General features: G+C 40.0%; 2 protein-coding genes across 14 annotated transcripts in view; one reads left to right on the top strand and one right to left on the bottom strand.

Moving 5' to 3' along the window:
- ZNF830 (zinc finger protein 830) overlaps positions 1–15226 on the top strand; it is a 17204-nt gene extending 1978 nt beyond the window's left edge. The window contains exons 2-10 of the mRNA XM_079950206.1: positions 775–865; positions 1350–1467; positions 4185–4218; positions 4722–4963; positions 6156–6246; positions 6726–6789; positions 10382–10462; positions 11688–11764; positions 14068–15226. Of these exons, the coding sequence (XP_079806332.1) occupies positions 775–865; positions 1350–1467; positions 4185–4218; positions 4722–4963; positions 6156–6246; positions 6726–6789; positions 10382–10462; positions 11688–11764; positions 14068–14248 (979 nt within the window). The 3' untranslated portion in view covers positions 14249–15226. The remainder of the gene's footprint in view (positions 1–774; positions 866–1349; positions 1468–4184; positions 4219–4721; positions 4964–6155; positions 6247–6725; positions 6790–10381; positions 10463–11687; positions 11765–14067) is intronic.
- The window catches only part of LOC307200817 (poly(rC)-binding protein 3-like), a 183323-nt gene continuing 175452 nt past the window's right edge, over positions 10655–18525 (bottom strand). For 11 of the 13 annotated variants that reach the window (XM_079949802.1, XM_079949803.1, XM_079949804.1 and 8 more), the window contains one exon: positions 14262–18525. This exon is cut by the window's right edge and continues 1245 nt beyond it. Coding sequence is in view for 2 of the 13 variants with exons in the window: in XM_079949797.1 (XP_079805923.1) it covers positions 11190–11250 (61 nt within the window). In the remaining 11 variants the exon portion in view is untranslated. Of the gene's footprint in view, positions 11251–14261 lie in introns of those variants that run through there. The other 2 variants (XM_079949797.1, XM_079949798.1) reach the window with 2 other exon arrangements.

Raw genomic sequence — 18525 nt, 5'->3', positions numbered from 1 at the left:
CTCCTTAACTCGTTGAAACAAGCAGGGTTCAAGACCTGCAGCTGTAATAGATTGACTGGGGGGGCGGGTATGGGTTTGGTCCTGTCCCTTGTGAGGGGGCATTGCCAACTTCTTAGCCTCTATTTTCTCCATCCTCACTGCAGCTCCCAATCTTGTTTGAAAAACTGGCTGCATAGTAGCTTGTTTATTTCATTTCTGTCTCACCTTTTTGTCATGGAGTTACATGATTCCCCCCCCCCCCCCATTTAATCCCCACAACAACCCTGTGGGGTAGTCTAGGCTGAGAGCAAGTGACTGCCCAAGGTCACCCAGTGAGCTTCATTGCCAAATGCAGATTCAAACCTTGGTCTCCCAGTTCCTAGTCTGACACTCTAACCACTTTTGTTTTTGGTATAAATGACCAAAATAAATTCATATTTCTTTAATGTGCCACCAAAACTCTTGTTCTTTGCGGAAGCAGACTAGCACAGCTACCCCTTTGGAAAATAAGCTCTTGCTGTATCTCAGTGTAATTTATATCTCAGTAGTAGCAAAGCAAAAAGTGGCTTTAAAAAAACTAAGTGTACAGGAATCATTGTTATGAAGCCAAGTCTCTTTAATAGCTTCACACATACAAATTTACATTTTACTTCTCACTTTTAAAAGCTATAATATGGCTTAATAATACGTATTTTAGCCAAGTTTATGTTGCATGTTCAAAGCCCACAGCTGCAGTTTTTAGAGGTGGGTTATTTTTATATTCATTTCCTTGATTCCAAATTCTACATATAACAGTTTGGGAAACTTAAGCTGCTCTCTCTGCAACATGCCTGTGAAGAGTGAACTGTTGTGGCAAACACATGTGCTTGGGAAGCAACACAAAGAGGTAAGAGACAGTTCTTTTTTTAAAAAAGTAATGTGCTTACAATAATTGTTTTATGTGTTATGTTGCAAAGCTAAGACTAATAGTTCTTTTCTTAATTACCAATCTAGAAATTGAAATGCACCGACAATGTTAATATGATTCTGCAGTACAATAATACATGAGATCTGATTATCTTACAAACTAGACATAATAGTGCCCCCCATTTTTCCCCATTTAAAACATTGACTTTTAAAAGGATGATTATAACAAAAATGCAAAATTGCTTCAATTAGACTATTATGTAATAGTCTAATTACATAAAAGTAACAATGTCTGTTGCCCCTTGTTGCAGGCTTTCTTGAATCTTTTTTGCTAATATTGCTAGTATTTTGTGGAAAATGTGCTACTTGTGAAAAGAACTTAAATTCTTCTATGTTGTAGTAATTTATTCCTTGGGAATAAAGTACAGGTGCTCATCTGTTGATTTTAATCCCCACCCCTGCAGAAAGTTGAGCAGTTGAGAAATCTTAAACAATCAGTACCAGGTCCTATTCCTGACACCTCATCTTCTCTAAAGAGGAAAACAACCAACACAGATTCTCCAGAACTGAAGAAAGCCAAAGGTATGGAAATGTTAGGCTGTGCTTACTGACCTGGTCATTTTTCTACAGTTCTTCCCCATTCCCCAGCTGTCTTGAAATCATTTGTGGATTAAATATTTTCCTTGGATGGTGTGTTTTATATAAAATTATATGAAGCTGTTAGGAGCAGTCTGTTGGAGATTTGGGGCACAGTTTGAGTCAGGAGATCTGTGCACAAGCTGAACCAGGACCTGGACACACTGGTGGTCTGCGTGAGGACTAATAAACTGAGGCTGACAAGGCAGACAAGTGGTTCCTGCAGCTGAAAATTGGTGATTTTGCCTCTTCTAGGTGCACTCTCTTTGAAGGGTCAGGTACACAGTTAACAGGTGTTGTTGGAACCACATTTGACCATGGATGCACATGAGGTCTCTATGGAGAAGAGTGCTAGTACAATTTGGCCACTGTGACACATGCATTGGTAACCTCACATTCTAGAATGTTGAAATGCAGTCTTTGTGGTTCTTCTTCCCTTTCAGCTGGTTCATAGGCTGCTGCTAGTGCAGAATGTCATGGACCAGGTGGTGAGTGGTGCTCTTAACTGAGCACATGCCATGCCCATACTAATGGGTCTACACTAATTACCTGTTACCAAATCAATTTTAAGGAGTTGCTATTTACATATAAAGTCTGAAACAATTCCATACCAGCTTACCTGGAAGCCTGGTTAAGGACATTAAATGTTCTTTTTCACTGGGAGCATTAGTGTTACAGAATGCACTCCCTTGCTGAAATGCTAGAGGCCCCCGTCTGCAATGCTATTTTGCTGGCTTTTGAAAATGATTCTATCACACAGGCATTTTCCCAACCCAAGTCTCCTGTTTTAAGAGAAGTAATAGTATTTTTTAATTGAATATTTTAATTATGGATATTTATGTATTAATGTTTCTCTAACATTTTAGCGGCAGCTAAAAAAGCCAATGCAATTCTGGGCTGCATCAATAGGAGTATAGCATCTAGATCAAGGGAAGTAATAGTGCCACTGTATTCTGCTCTGGTCAGACCTCACCTGGAGTACTGTGTCCAGTTCTGGGCACCACAGTTCAAGAAGGACACTGACAAACTGGAACGTGTCCAGAGGAGGGCAACCAAAATGGTCAAAGGCCTGGAAACGATGCCTTATGAGGAACGGCTAAGGGAGCTGGGCATGTTTAGCCTGGAGAAGAGGAGGTTAAGGGGTGATATGATAGCCATGTTCAAATATATAAAAGGATGTCACATAGAGGAGGGAGAAAGGTTGTTTTCTGCTGCTCCAGAGAAGCGGACACGGAGCAATGGTTCCAAACTACAAGAAAGAAGATTCCACCTAAACATTAGGAAGAACTTCCTGACAGTAAGAGCTGTTTGACAGTGGAATTTGCTGCCAAGGAGTGTGGTGGAGTCTCCTTCTTTGGAGGTCTTTAAGCAGAGGCTTGACAACCATATGTCAGGAGTGCTCTGATGGTGTTTCCTGCTTGGCAGGGGGTTGGACTCGATGGCCCTTGTGGTCTCTTCCAACTCTATGATTTTGTGATTCTATCATACTTTTTTTTAATTGCCTAGAAGCCTACTTTGACATTAAATATAAATGAATTAATAATAAATACAAGTTGTATTTGAGTACCCATAACATGAATGCCAGGCAGATTTGCTAATAATTATAAATTAGTTTTTGATGGGTACTTGCTAGGACAGAGAACAGATTGTGGTAAAATGCTGAAAGTAACCATTCATGGTTTCTAGTCAACTAGATGTGCCCTTGTATATTACACACTGTAGCTGCTGCTATAGTGCAGTGTTTAAAATGCTGGGGGTGTGTGTTCTGAATAAATGCACCCAAAGGGGGTGAATTTAATCTTGATTAAAGGTCCTAGCCTTAGAGTGGAAGATTAAAGCTATGTTTAGGTAAACTACAGTTTTATGTGATTGGGAAGTCTACACAAAATTTCTTTTAACTGATTTTATATCTACTTTTTTTGTATTTTTCCTGTTGCCGCATTAATTGCTTTTGTTTCTGATGTTTTTGATTGGTTGTATATTTGTTTTATGGTTCTCTTTTGTAGGCCATCTTGAAAACCTAGATTAATAAAATTATGTTTAATTTAAAAAAACACACTTTTGCATAAGGAAATTTCAGCTGCTTGCAATGCCTGTGTTTCTTGGAGTAACTGTCCTATGAATTGTTCTTTTAACATACCATCACCTGACTGGAACCACTTTAACACTGGTCAAACCTTAGCTCAATTACCTGAAAAAACCCTGTTATATTGATCTATTATTATTTATTAAATTTGTATACCACCATTCATCCACAGTTCTAAAAGAGATGACAGTGCAATGTGGATGGAAGAAGGTGCTATTTTTCAATAGTTTTGAGGTGTCACGCTATCCATTTAAGACATATTTTAAGGCTGCATAATGTGGCTTGCTATGTCAGCAAAAAAGTAGCCTCCAGGGGATTCAGTGACATCACAGTCATTGCGTCACAATCATTGGCATCATAAGTTTTTATCGTCTCCTGCACTCAGAGGTAGAGTGTGTGCTGAGAGAGAGAGACTTGCCCAGGTTGTCCCCACTGAGTGGGGATTTGAACTTGGCTTGCCTTAGTCACACGACTGATCCAGAGTTCTTCATGGGTCACTGCAGCTTGGGTGTGAAGTTCATCTTTGTGTTCTTTTTCTGTTTTAAATGTGACAGAACTCTGATAAAATGTTTTGCAGATTCAAGGGACCATTCGCAAACACTCTCTTCTGGGTAAGTTGAGATGGTTGTTATTAGCTCTGTTTTTACATTTTCTTTTTTCATAGTTATGGATATGAACAAGATGTTATATTTGTTATTCATTGCCTGAAGTTCTAACTGGTGCTGAGAAATTTGCTTTCAAACAGGGTGGTTTGAATGTTCCCATATGGCAATTGTTCAAATGCAGTGACTGACAACATTGTTTCCATTATACTACAGTTACTTCAGAGAAAATTATCTTATTTCGTGGGGAGTCCCAGATGGGGACATCCAATGGAGGTGACCACCATGTGGAAAGCTGTTGGGAAACACAAATTTGGCCTGGTGAATGTCTATTTAAGGGAGGAAAGTTTTGTTTTTGTTTTTTAAATCACCTTAGGTTAGGTGTACTTGAAATAATTGTCTTGATTCTGGCTTGTATTATGATGGAATGTTTTTAAGTTGTGGAAAGCCAGCCAGATGGGTGGGGCATAAATAATAAAATTATTGTTATTGTTATTATTTCATTTTTTAAGGCTGCCAGCAGATTTTTTTGGAAAAAATGAACAAGCAGAAGCAGAAAAGGCCTCTTGCAAAGCTTCAAGTGGTGGCGTATTACTTGGAGACTCTGAAGAAGAGGAGGAGGAGGAGGAAGAGGCCAAAGAGATGGCCAAAGAAATCCAGGACAACAGCAGCAAACCTCCTTTGTCGTCCACAGTGCAGCATACAGCAACACCAGCCCACCCTCTAAAAGTAGACACCACTGCTTTACCATCAGGTAACTCTGGGACTTTCTCTGCTGACTTTACAGTAAAAAAATATAGAGAGTTCCAAGGCCACTCCAGCTGACATGGTACAAATCAGAAGTTTTGCTTAACTTTACCTCTGAAGTTGTGTCATGTCCTCTTTTGTGGCTTCCGAAGTATTGCTGTCCACATTAGGTAGGCTTATCCGTATATACTGCAGTGCGCTCCACGTGTGTCATACATGCATATTAGGTGGCTTCTCATGCCAAATGAAAACTAGCAATCATCTGCTATTGATGGTTGTAGATGTCCAGAATTCTGTTTCCAAGTGTGGCCAGCCAGATGCTTCTGAGGAACTCCAATATGGCATGGAGTTCTGTTCATTACTAGCATCTAGTATGCAGAGCCTCTGCGGTTCTCTCATAGTACAACAGCATAGCTGACCAATTCTGATATATACAATTCAAGGACTAGTACGGGGGTAGGCAACCTAAGACCCGGGGGCCGGATGCGGCCCAATTGCCTTCTCAATCCAGCCAGCAGACGGTCCGGGAATCAGCATGTTTTTACATGAGTAGAATATGTGCTTTTATTTAAAATGCATTTCTGGGTTATTTGTGGGGCATAGGAACAGTGGACTGGCCCATGGTTGAAAAAGGTTGCTGATCCCTGGACTAGTATGTGGTGATTTTTAAATACATGAGTCCCCAAATGGTATTATGAACAAGCAAACAGTTTATTTTATAGCTTAGTGTATGTTATAGCTTTAGTCTACAAGGGGTGTAAATTTGGTGCTTTTCTAAAAAAGTGCACAGTTGCGACAAATTGAGCTTCAGTGCAACACTATTCAGGATTCAGGATTAGGATAGACCTATCCTAATAAATTTTGTCTAGTCATTTTAAAGTAGTGGTCATCACCAACATGCAGCCCAGTCCTATGCATGCGTCCTCCGATATGTTTACTGAGTCCAGTGGGACTACTGCTAAGTTAAGTGTGCACAGTATTTCAATCTAAGCAGTGGTGAATCTTGTAAGTTAATCATTCTGTGAAGTATTTCCTTTTGTTGATACTTATATCAACTTTATTGGTTCATCACAAGGTCTGAGTGATCTCTGTTTTTCCCTCTCTGCTCATCGTTTGTGCAATTAATACATCCATTTTTAGTGACTTGGGCTTTCAAATTGTGCATATTACACCGGCAGTGATTCTTTTCTCTATCGCAGACTATTCAGACAATAAAACTTCAGCTGCACCTTTAGTCTCCCATTCTGGCTCTATTCAGAAAGCAGAAATACAAGAAAAAGTTGTGGAAAGGTAAGCTAGCCAGTGTAAAGGTTTTCCTTCCTATTTAAATTTGTAATTAAATGTGTTTGGGTTCTCATAATTAATAATCCTCAGTATGCCTAGTATATTGGTACTTTTTTTAAAAAAAAAGTCAGTCTGATGAGATGAACCAGTATTTTAACAGTGTTCGTAACTTAAACAATTAGGACACCATACATACTGGAGCTTTGAGAAAGCAGTATATTAGGAGAATGGCTTCTTGTATTTGTTTCCTTTATCTTTATTGGATCTTGGAGGTTTGGAAAAATTAAACTTACAGTGCCAATTGATATGGTTAGCTCCAAAGGGGTTCCTTCATTTCTCCTCAGCTTCAGGCCAGCGGGTGGGGAGCGCTAGTGGGCGTTGCGTTGCTCGCTCTGTTCTCGGCGCAGATATTTGATCTGCTGTTTTGAAGGAGTTAAAACTAGTGCAGAATTGGCTCAAGACAAGCCATCACCTTAACATTTCAGGAAAGAAAACACTGCGGAGGCCTTGCCAGAGGGATTTTTTGATGATCCTGAAGTGGATGCAAAGGCAAGTGTGATTTGTTCCAATTTCAGCACATGCCAATTCTTTGAGGAATTAATTCAGCTAGTCAGCTAGCGATTACAGAAGCTGAATAAAAGATTTACATAATGATTGAAATTCTTTGTGGTATCCTTCTGTAAACGATTTGATTAACTTGCAGTAGTTTTGGTGTAGCAATTAGCACTGGCTTTCTCTAAGTTTGTGTTGAATATTGTCTGACATGAATCAAGATGGGAAGGCCTGGGGAAAAACCAGGAAAATTGGGGGGGGGGGGAACACTGGTTTTATTTCCAATTTTTCTGGGGGTTTTCCCAGGCCTTCCCATCTCTCATCAAGAGTAATTGATCCTACTAGCCAGGATGCTGTATTCCTCATATGCAGTCAGATTTCCCTCTGCTGTTCTTGTAGGTGGTTGACAAATAGAGAGTGCAGTGAGACTGTTAATTTGCACACCTGTACACAGCTAGTTGAAATGTGATGGTTATTCTGTGATGCCCTAGATTTTGCAGAATTAATGGATGTGGGCCTGACAAAAGATGTAGCAAAGTTGGGAATAAATGTCCATGTAAAATTAAGGTAGACAGTGTATTGGGGCAATGTACAGATCAGCCTTTGCTTCTAAACTCTTAGAATAAATGCATTAAAAAATTCAAAATGCACATCTATAATCCAGCCTTTCTGCCTTTAATTACCATCTTGCCTCCTCCTGCCCCCTCTCTTTCCAGCAGCCCATACAGATGTGCAGATACAGCTGGAGAGCTTTCTAAGCACTCACTTACTTTGCTTAGTTGCTAAGAGTCCCAGCCTCATCTACAACAGAAACAGCTAGATTTTTTTTGGTTTGGGAGTAGCCAAAGCAGTATCTCTCTTGAGATAATTTCTCTCCAGAAACTTTTCCTTGGGAGACGTTCCTTTAGTATAGCTGAAGGAGCGTCTCCACCACCTTCATTCAGCCTGGACACTGTGAAGTCCTCCAAGGATCTTCTGGTGGTTCCCTCACTGCGAGAAGTGAAGTTACAGGGGGCCAGCAGGGGGCCTTCTCGGTAGTGGCACCCTCCCCCTGGGACACCCTCCTGTCAGATGTCAAGGAGATAAACAACTACACAACTTTTAGAGAACATCTGAAGGCAGCCCTGTTTAGGGAAGTTTTTAATGTTTGACGTTTTATTATGTTTTTATATTTTGCTGGAAGCCGCCTAGAGTGGCTGGAGAAACCCAGCCGGATGTATAAGTAATAAAATTATTATCATTAATAAGTTTGGTGAGTGTTGGTGGCCTTTTCTCCAGGAACCTTCCTTATCATTACAGGTTAGGAGATGGAGAAGAGTGTTCTTGAGTAATACTTTATGCTCCTTAGTAATCACATTCAGCCATAGTAGCTGCATTTCAGAAACCTCCTCTAGATTGTACATTGAAGTGAACTTTTTAAAAATTATCTCCAGAGTCATAGGGACTGAAAACCAGGATACCTGTAACAACAACAACAACAACTTAATATTTATACCCCACCCATCTGGCTGGGTTTCCCTAGCCACTCTGGACGGCTCACAACAGAATTAAAAGCACAATAAACCATCAAACATCAAAAACTTCCCTAAACAGGGCTGCCTTCAGGTGTCTTCTAAAAGTCAGGTAGTTGTTTATTTCCTTGACATGTGTAAATGCTCCGACTACCTACCTGTTTCAAGCAGGTTCATGTGTGTTTAGTGTTTTTTATATCCAGAAGACATCTTAAAACAAGAAAGGAAAAGCAAGTTTCTATCCCTTTCTCTGTCTTAATAATTTAAATTGGAGGGGGGGGGGAGTTCTGCTGATGCCCTGTTGGACTGAATGGAAGCTGCCCAAATCAGAGAAGGGGCCTCTGGTTCTTTTTTCCTTTTGTTTGTTTGTTTGTTTCCTGTGCCTGTCTGAATGTTCCTGATATTTAACCTCTGGAAGACATTAGAAGTCTAGATTAGAAAGAGTTCTGATGCCTGGTTACCAATATTGTAGTGGTTTGCATATGCTAATTGTTGCTGCCTGACTTTGAATTTGCCTCTGAGGGTTGAAGAAGCAAATGCTTTTGAAATAGACCTTGATATAATTTATTACTGATCAAGCATTAACTGAATTCTTTTAAACTTTTATTGTCCAATATGTAACAAATTAAAAAAGGCAGACCATAGTACACAAGGGGGGGGGGTGGTACTACATCTAAAACATTCACAAAGAGCAAAAGCATTGTATGGTTAATGAAGTGTATATTCTTATGGTAAGTTACTTTGAAATGATTTACGTATTGTTGTATTGTGGCATAATTAATCATTCAGAATCAAAGCACACGACTTGCTTTTACATGGATGAAATGGCCTGCAGCCATGATTTTGGTGGGTGGTCTTAGATGGGGCTGGGCAATACCGCAATACCTGGTTTTCAACTTCATGATATATCATCAGCTAAACATCGCAATATACTGATATATCACAATGTCTGAAATAAGGATGGAGCTATGTGGAGGCATTGGCTGGCTGCATGGTTTCCCCCCACATTGTGATTTTTGCATAACGCACACACCCCATGATTTGCAATATATTGCCAGGTCAGAAATTATGAAACCAGTATCGTGGTATGGACTTCAAACCAGTTTTGGACAATATATCAATATATTGCCTAGTCCTAGTCTTAGATAAGCTGCTCCCTCTCTTCCTCTCTCTCCCTCAGCCCCCTAATATTACCTGGGTAATATTAACCTTGCTTTCAAGGGGATGTGCATGAGATGCTTTGGGACACAACATAGTGTAGTAGTGATATAATATACTGCTGCTGAATTTTGAAGGAGCAGTGTAATTTTTTTGTCTTTTGTTAATTTTTTTGTAAGATCCAAAAGCATTTTTCTCTCTTCTCCCCAGCTCATAGTAAAACATACTCTGTCCATCTCCTCCCTCTCTTTCTGTATCATTCTTCATGTGCCCTCTTGATTATGTGCTGGCAGAGTAGCACCTTATTTGAAGGAGATGCTGTTTGTATGCCTTCAGTTACTCTGAGACCAGTTCTCCCTAGTGTTAGCAGATGTGTCTTCATCCCATTTCAATTCCCAGTATCTTAGCCAAATCTTGAAAAACACATAGTAAATATACTTTGAATAACATGTGTAACAAGGACAGACATTTTATGGTACCCAAGCTAGGAATCAAGCAGATAGGGAAATATTGCTGAATCCATTGATGCTACAATATTCTGTGGTGCCAGAATGCTAATGACTCTTATTCTAAATATCAAGGAGTTAGGGGGCTAAGTAGATAGCATATAGTAGATAACAAATATGTGTTCATTCTTAGTAGCTCACATACTGCTTTCATCTGCTCTCTTTGATGTCCCTTAGTGTGTTTAAGTTGACAATGCATTGCAGTGCAAACTGGTAGCACATAATCTGAAATAAGGATTCTCTCTCTCTCTCTCTCTCTCAATATAGCTTCAAGTTGTCTGGATAAATTGTTTGCTTCAAAAAAAAACAGCAACTTAGCAACCAAGTTCTCCTTGCTTGCAGCATGAAGTAGAACCAATAATGAGAAATAAGAATACAGCCTTCCACAAATTGATCATCTTTCTCATTTCATAGGTGAGGAAGGTTGATGCTCCAAAGGATCAGATGGACAAAGAATGGGATGAATTCCAGAAGGCTATGCGACAAGTCAACACTGTAAGTTGATGCCTCCTGTTTTGAATTGCTTGCACATGCAGAACTAGAACTTGGCAGAGTGACATTCCACTGCATTTGCTGACTCTTTTAATATCGGTTAAAATCATTTTATAAGCTAGCTGTGGTCTGAGTATCCCCCCTTCAAACAGTGAAGTGAAGAAACTTTAGTAACAGATGACACTACACCAAAAATTGTGATGAAGTTTGCTTTTTAAAAATTTGATCAGCATATCCTATCTAGCAGGAATGCAAGATGTATATTCTGTCAGGCCAGATGGCCTGTTACTGTCACCATTCACTTTCATTTTTTCAGGTCTGGTGCACTTGATATTTTAAATCTGTATACGTTATACATATACTCTATATATGCAATAATTATCTGGCTCTGGATTGGATCGAACACTCCTCCCATGTAGCTTCATTTTTATTGCAAGATTTGCCTCACCACATCCGCTGTTGACTAGATCTGTGGTTCTCACATCCTGCTTTTAAAAACCAATCCCTTTGAAGGTGATCACTCAGCAACTTCACTTGTGCCTGTGAACTTTGCTTTCAAACTCTGGCGTTGCAGAAAGTTTTCCATGAATGAATTGTTGGGAGAAGACTGTTGTAGAGCAGTCATCCTATTCTGAAATGTACTCGGTGCTATAAACACAGTAGATGTTCATACAAGATCAGCAGTGGACACATTTAGTGAACATTAGTGGTGCACAAGGGCTCTTCTTGGTTACATGTTGGCCACTGGCTGCACAGCATCTCCAAGACACTCAACTTTGAGAAAGTATATGCTGAAAGAAATAACAGGTTAAAATATATTTTGGAAATCGGAGATTAATTGTTAACAGAATTCTTAAACGCGAGTTTCATCATCAGTGCTCATATTACTAAAGCGCCAAGATCTTCTTTGCTTGGGTTTGTCACTTTCAGAAGGTATTGTGGCTTTCTCTTAACTTGTAGTTAAGATAATAGGAGCAAGCTGTATTCTCCCTTTTACCTGCTGCCATAGGCAGGTTAAGACCACATTCCTTCTTAATCCAGGGTTTTAATTTGCTTAAATTCAGGTTAAGTGGAGAGCCTATCCAGTTTTGGAGAATCTGTTGCCAGGAGGAAGCATAATCCTATAGCTTGCTCCTAGTTTTCTCACTGCAGTAAAGAGAAGGCAAAGCTTACTTTTATATCAATCCAGTTTTGTTACGGAAAATAATACCCACCTTTTCTGAGTTAGATTTCAGAAGCTATAGTAGCTGAAGAAGATGAGGAAGGGCGACTCGACCGTCAAATTGGAGAAATAGATGAGCAGATGTAAGTAAAGTAAAACCTGATTTCAAAAAGCTTAATGTAAACGCACTGCTTGAAATTTAATACAACAAAATTCTGCAACTTTTATATAACACACACAACTCTGTGCTTGCTGTTGTGTTTTTGCTAGTCAGGGGTAGGGAGAAGAGATTCTTTGGGAACTGAATTCTGCAGCTACTATCACATTCCACAGCTGTGGATTTCCTTGTACCTGCTACATCTCCCCATCCTCACACACACGGCTAGAGAGAATCAGGTGATGAAATTTGGAGGAAGGCCCTAAAGATCATAGACATGCAAAGTGTCAAAAGTTCTCCTAGACTTTTTAAACAGTTCCATTTCTGTACAAGAGCACTTTAGATGCACAATTAAGAATTGCATGGCTTAGGACATTTGCCAGTTCCACATCTTTGGAATGGTTAGTCCCATGCATGAGATCACAACAGGATTCTTAAAGCCAAATTCCATACTTACTTTTGGGTCCAGCTCTTCTCATATCTGACTCTAACCGAAAGTAGATGAGGTTCTAGAGCAAGAGTGGCTAACCTGTGGCACTCTACATTTTATTCGTCCCTAACTCCCAGCAGCCCCAGTCACCATGGTCAATGTTCAGAGAAGATAGGAGTTCTGCAACATCTCAAGGATCACAGGTTGACCACCACCCAGACTCCTGTTATATCTTTTCCTTGCCTTGCCCCTTGTATCCTGTTGTCCACAGCTAAAACACGTCCTTAAGCACAATGATACAGTAAGCTCACCCTAATATTATAAAATATCTGGAGGCACCAAGGAACTTTTTTGTATTAGTGTGGCCTCACTTTGGGTGTATGCTTTGCTGCACAATGTAAGACTACCCCTCCCCCCCTTCCTTAGCTGGTGACTCCCAAGTGGAAGCAGGAACATGGAAACTGGTGGAGGGGACTGTTTGAGGTCTCTTGAGATTTGTTGATTAATGAATCACTTCCTTTTTATCTTTTGTAGCCAAATAACTTTACATGAGTGTCTTAAGTTTAGAGTATCCTTAACTTTTTTATTGTCAGCTCTGGAAATGTACCGTATTTTTCGCCCTATAGGACGCACCATCCCATAAAGCGCACCTAGTTTTTTGGGGGGGAAATAAAGGGGGGAAAATTATTCCCCCCCCCAGCCCCCAGAACAGGCAACTCTCCGCAAGCCGTGGAAGCCTGGCACCGGGCTCCCGCGCCTTGCGGAGAGCCACGCGAAGCCTGGACGCGCTGAGCTCAGCGCGCCCAGCCTTCGACATCCAAGCAACTCTCCGCAAGCCGCGGGAGCCCAGCACCGGGCTCCTGCGCCTTGCGGAGAGCCGCGTGAAGTCTGGGCGCGCTGAGCTTCAGCATGCAGGCAACTCTCCACAAAGCCTGGAGAGCGAGGGTGGTCGGTGCGCACTGACCCCTCTCGCTCTCCAGGCTTCAGCGAAAGCCTGCATTCGCTCCATAGGACGCACACACATTTCCCCTATGGGGCGAAAAATACGGTAACTGGCTTTGGCTGTCAAGCTGACACTTTTGTATAAAGTTTTCAAAATAAATTTAGTGAAAGTTGCTGGTTCCTGTTCCTTCAGTAGAAAATGTAGAAAATGTATTAAATTGCTGTCTGTTCTTGACTCAGAAGTGCAGAACTATTGTTCATTTGTATGTTAAAAAAAATAAAAGATTAAAAACAGAGATGCAAAATATAGTGGAATAAAATTAATTTCCAAAAATCAATAGTTTTCAAATTGTTCCAGAAAACCTTGGAAGTCTATATAAAATTCTTTAGTGAACCAAGCAGGCGCTTTTCCTTCCATGTGCCGTCCAAGAAAGGAAGATTGTCTGGTTGCGTTCTAAGCATTTATGCAGTCTGCTCGGTGACAGAGGTGTTCAACAGGCCAACCCAGTATTCTGCATGACATGAGCGGCTTGCACAGTGCTCAGGGCTTTGGTGCAAGATACCCAGGAGTTCACTGGAAGAAAGGTCAATATGGCAAGTGTTCCCTGAAGGAAAGCCATCTGAAAACCACCTCCTAAATAGCAGGCAGTGGCCCCAGTGCAAGTACAGCTTGCTAGGCTTACCCTTTGCACCCCAAAAGGACAAGTAAAAAGCAGCTGGAAAAGTCTGAACTCATTTAGTGATAGCAGCTCAGGTTCTTGGACAAAGTACCATAGGCTTGAATGTTAATGTTGTGTCTGAGAAACTGCCATGTTCTTTCCAAAGATATGAAGACTGTGAACTTAAAAGGCACACCAGTGCAGCTTTTCACTTAAGCAGCAGAAGAGGGCAAATTATTATTTTTAATTTTACCCTAGTGAATGTTTCCGCCGTGTTGAACAACTGCGTGACCGCCAGGAAGTACTGAAGGATAAACTGAAGGAAGCCATGAGACTAAGAGCTGCACAGGTTGAGGACGGCGACACTGGCAGTGATGACGAAGGAGAACTGCAGGACCTCCTCTCTCAGGACTGGAGGGCAAAAGGAACATCGTTGTAGCTGCTAGGAGCCAGGTCTTCTAACACACTTAGGATAAAATATTTATTTGAAGAATCCTGCAGGTATTGAAACGTGTAAAAATACGTTTATAGGGTTAAGAGTAGAAAAAGCCATTGTAAAGAGTTGTATATTGTAAAAACTTTTTTTAAAAAAAATGTAATTGTAGCTTTCCTATTAAGATCTACAGAAAATGTTTTATTTGCTCTATGAATCCAGTGTAGCTTCTGTTGTGTTACCTGTGCTGTTTTAATACCCATTAAAAGTGTTAGGGTCTAGGGAACACATAGGGAAGTGTGAGCCCAAGCAGTTGGAGCATGCTGCAGGGCAAAGCAGGGCTTTGACTTTGACTGCCACAGCCAAGGCTACACAGGGCTTGGTGCCGGATCCATGGACTCTCACCTCCATGCCTTCTCCCAATATGTATTTGAAATACTCCTTGGATTCAAAGGTGGTTTTCCATTGGGCAGGGGCGGGAAAATAAGTCTAAAGCCTGTACACAGTACATCTTTTATTGTAAGAGTCCTAACTGTTTAGTTACTTGTAGATGCTAGTTAACCTGTATGATCCTAGAAAAACTTCCTTGCTGCCTTGGACTTACTGTCTTTTTCTAGTATAGTTTAGAAAATACTTAAAGACAGCCCTGAATGATGGCTACTGGGTTAAACAGAACAAGAGAAATTTTGCCCTGTGTGCTTTGCACAATATGTGTTGGTTAATTTATAGAGCGAGTACGTACAACCATGAGTAGACATTTCACTTTAATTATCCATTCCCCCCCCCCCCCCAGTTCACACACCAGTAACTGGCATTTTTAGGCTGTTTGGGCTCTATGCCACTGAAACCTTTTCTCAGGAGCAATGTAATGCAATCCGATCTGAAATAGCAAAGACATGATGTTTTTTTCTAATTAATGATGCTGCCATAAATCAAGTAAAATGTTGTTTGGAATAGATATTCCAATAAAATACTTTCTCTGAAGGAGTTGTGTTTTTTTACTGTGGTATAAGCGCTGCTGTCAGTTTCAGCACTTGGCCCTAACCTATAAGAATTATGTTTGGATATTGCCTAATAATATTTCCTGAAGTCAAACATTAGTAGTATGGATGTCAACAGTAAGGAAAGGCCTATTAATCCATCAGTTATGTCCTGGATACCTGTATTTTTAAAGGGATTGTTCATCATCCAAAGAGCTACCTGGGTTTATCTAAGGGATTTGTTTCAGCCCAGTGGCATTCTTTGTGTCTTTTCTTTTAATAGCACTTCTGCTACCACTGTCATATTAAATTGTTTCTTGACACCCCTCAGCTCCACAAGTAGTTCTAATGTGGCACAGCAGCCTGATTTTTGTGAAATGTACCTGAAGCTCTCTTGTGCTCATGGGACATGCCATGCTGGACATGGATTCTCTCCAGAACCTCCCACAGACCCGGCAAGCTTTTGCAAACATAATAATATCCTATTCAAAATACTATTGGTATGTAGAAAACCATTTCCACATGGATGATAACTGGTTTTTTTCATTAAGCCACTCACTCAACATGTTGGCTGAAAGTTCCCATTAGGCAGATTATTGTGCAATACTCTTTAAGATGCCATATTAGGTTGCAATGCTTTCCCCCAATAAGCACCAGGCCTAATTGCAATTATGTCAAACTTTTAATTGTTAATGCAAAACAAGCCATAGGTCTGAACTCATTGGTGACAAGTCACAAAAATAGTATTTGATCAACATCTTCGTTACAAAGTTAAAAATCACAACAGCTATTTGTATGCACAAAGCTAAGATGTGGTTTTTAAAGTCAGGAAAACCTTTATTTATAAAAAAACAGCTTATTTAGTTTATCAAGTCTATACTTAATATATAGTGGTTTAAAACATCAACAGCCCATGCTTTGTACAGACTGGCCAGAGCATGAACATCTACAGAAATTTTTAAAAATAATAATCATCTGTTACTGTTCCTTGCTGAGCCTCAAGATTATTAAACCAGAATAGCAATGAAAGCAACACATGAGTTGGGAAGCACAGTTGCTTAGAGTAAAAGTGTTTATTTTGAGATCTTGGAAGAGTAATAAAGTTAGAAATGACCACTTCCTCTGTTGATTAGTCCATAGAAAGCATTGTCTCATGAGGCTTTAGAAAAGTCCTGTCAGGGAGCTCAAGCCCTAGTGCATGCTGGGACACATTACAGAGCCCCGAGGCCAGTGACTTCTGAAGAGAGCCTGAAATGCAGGAACAAAAATCAGGGGAAGGGGGGCAAAAAAAGAAAAGAAAAACAGGAAGAAAAACTTCTCACCATTTTAAAAAACACTTGAGTACAACCGGCATAGAACAGCATTTCAATCCAAGCAAATTCTCACATTGATTTACTTCAATTTATAAACACAGTTATAATAGTTCTTAACAGTTTTTACAGCAGGTTTCTAGAGCTGTTGAATACCCGAAGCCGCTTGACAGTATTTCCATTTCTTCCCCTTCAGTATATACAGACATGGAGACTGTTTGGTTAAGTGCAAATTGTTTGCAATAATGGCAGTTCTACAATTGGTTACAGTGACAAAACGGTAGTGCAAAGGTACTAAGGTTGAAAGAGAGATAAGTCTACAGAGTACAGAAATGACACACGATACTAAAAATAGTGCTTAGCCCTATACAATTAAAACAACACACTTTTAAATAGTAGGTTTTAAAAAGTATTGCATTTGCATTCTGTTCAATTCCTCATTAAAGCTTTTGTGTCCAAGGAGTGCAATAGTGGGTGAATATGGCAGGCAAATGGATTAAGTTCAAAAGATTGTGAGGCAAACAGAGATGCATTATGGCGCCACTGTTTAAAGCAACATAAATTTAATAAGAAAAAAATAGTGAATGGACAAACAGAAAATGCAATTTTTGTGAAAAAAGAAAAGAAGAACCAAACAAAACAAAAAATCCCACTGTCAAATAACTAGTTCCAACAGATAGCAACCAGCCACTATATCTCTCCCAGGATTTGGAGTTTGCTTGCAATTATAGATTCTTATTTTTTTAAATAAAAAAATCCCCTTCTCGGTTCATTCCAACCGAATAATAGCCTGAAACTCATATCTGGATATGAAATAGCAAATGAAGTGTGATCTGCTTATCTTTTATGCTTGTTTTTAATATGACTGCAGTTTGTCATTGGTACAGCAATGTTTGAAAGGGAGCAGTCCTGTTCCCTGGAACTAATGTGAGTTTTTAAGCTGTGGTAAGCTGTGTTTGACTAGTGGTTTTTAAAGGTTTCTGAGTTCTGCCTCCAGAGAAAACTTTCCCTGCAGAGGATTTCTTTTCTTGGGTACATACCCAAGTCTCCTGGACTGCAGACCAGGTTTTACTTCCCTAGCCTATTCTGGTGGTAGACCCCAGGGCACGCATGCAGAACACCTGTGCACTGATTACATATTGCACAGGAACACTGGTAGTGGCAAGCAAGCTGCCTTTCAGGTAAGCTTGTCTACCATCATTTATCATCTCATTTAATAAGGATATTCATGATTTCCTAAAACATATATTTCAAAATAACTGTGGCCTCAAAAGAGCAGAGGTCTGTTTCCAGCAACAGCAGTACTCAGCAGCCTTTTGCAATGGTTATGTGATATAAGCTCTTAAAAACCTGAGTATTTACACCTGTGATTTGTAGGTGTAATTAGGTAGAGGCACAACTGTTTTAACTATCGGAAACAGAAGTTCATGCAATGAGGAACCCAGAGATAGGCAGGAGTCTGCCACGCTCAGGTTTTCTGCAACCTCCTTTAATTACCAGGAAGCTTATGTAGGATTCCTGAATAGCTTCCAAGAGATGAGCAGAAGTTATGCAGCAGCTGTACTCAGTTGATTACATCTCCTAAAATTTTAAATCCTATAATTTGAAGAAATGGAAAGGAATAAATTGTAGCATTTTGTAAATATAGTATAGAAAAGGTTATTGGGTGCTGTTATGGCTTTTACCAGGTACTGGTGCACAAAAATAATCTTTAAAAGCCACTACACTGACAGCAAAATTCTATTTTAAAATATAATTTTGTTACAAATAAGCATTTCACAGTGCAGCTAGTTTCAGGATTCTGCCATTACTGAGGGTGTCTTCCATGTTACCAGACAAAGATTCTGAAATCCGTTCCTAACCACATAGCAGCATTTGTGTGTGAAATCACTAGAGCTGATCCAACAAAATTTTCAGCATGCCCAACTCAAAGACCAAGCATTGTGATCTGAGGATTGGGCCAAATACACTGGGGCCCAACCTGCATTAAAAT

The sequence above is a fragment of the Podarcis cretensis genome (assembly GCF_951804945.1).
Source record: "Podarcis cretensis genome assembly, chromosome: 13".
NCBI classification, from domain to species: Eukaryota; Metazoa; Chordata; class Lepidosauria; order Squamata; family Lacertidae; genus Podarcis; species Podarcis cretensis.
Note: the sequence above shows the minus strand (reverse complement) of the source record. Positions and strands in the feature narration are given on the sequence as shown.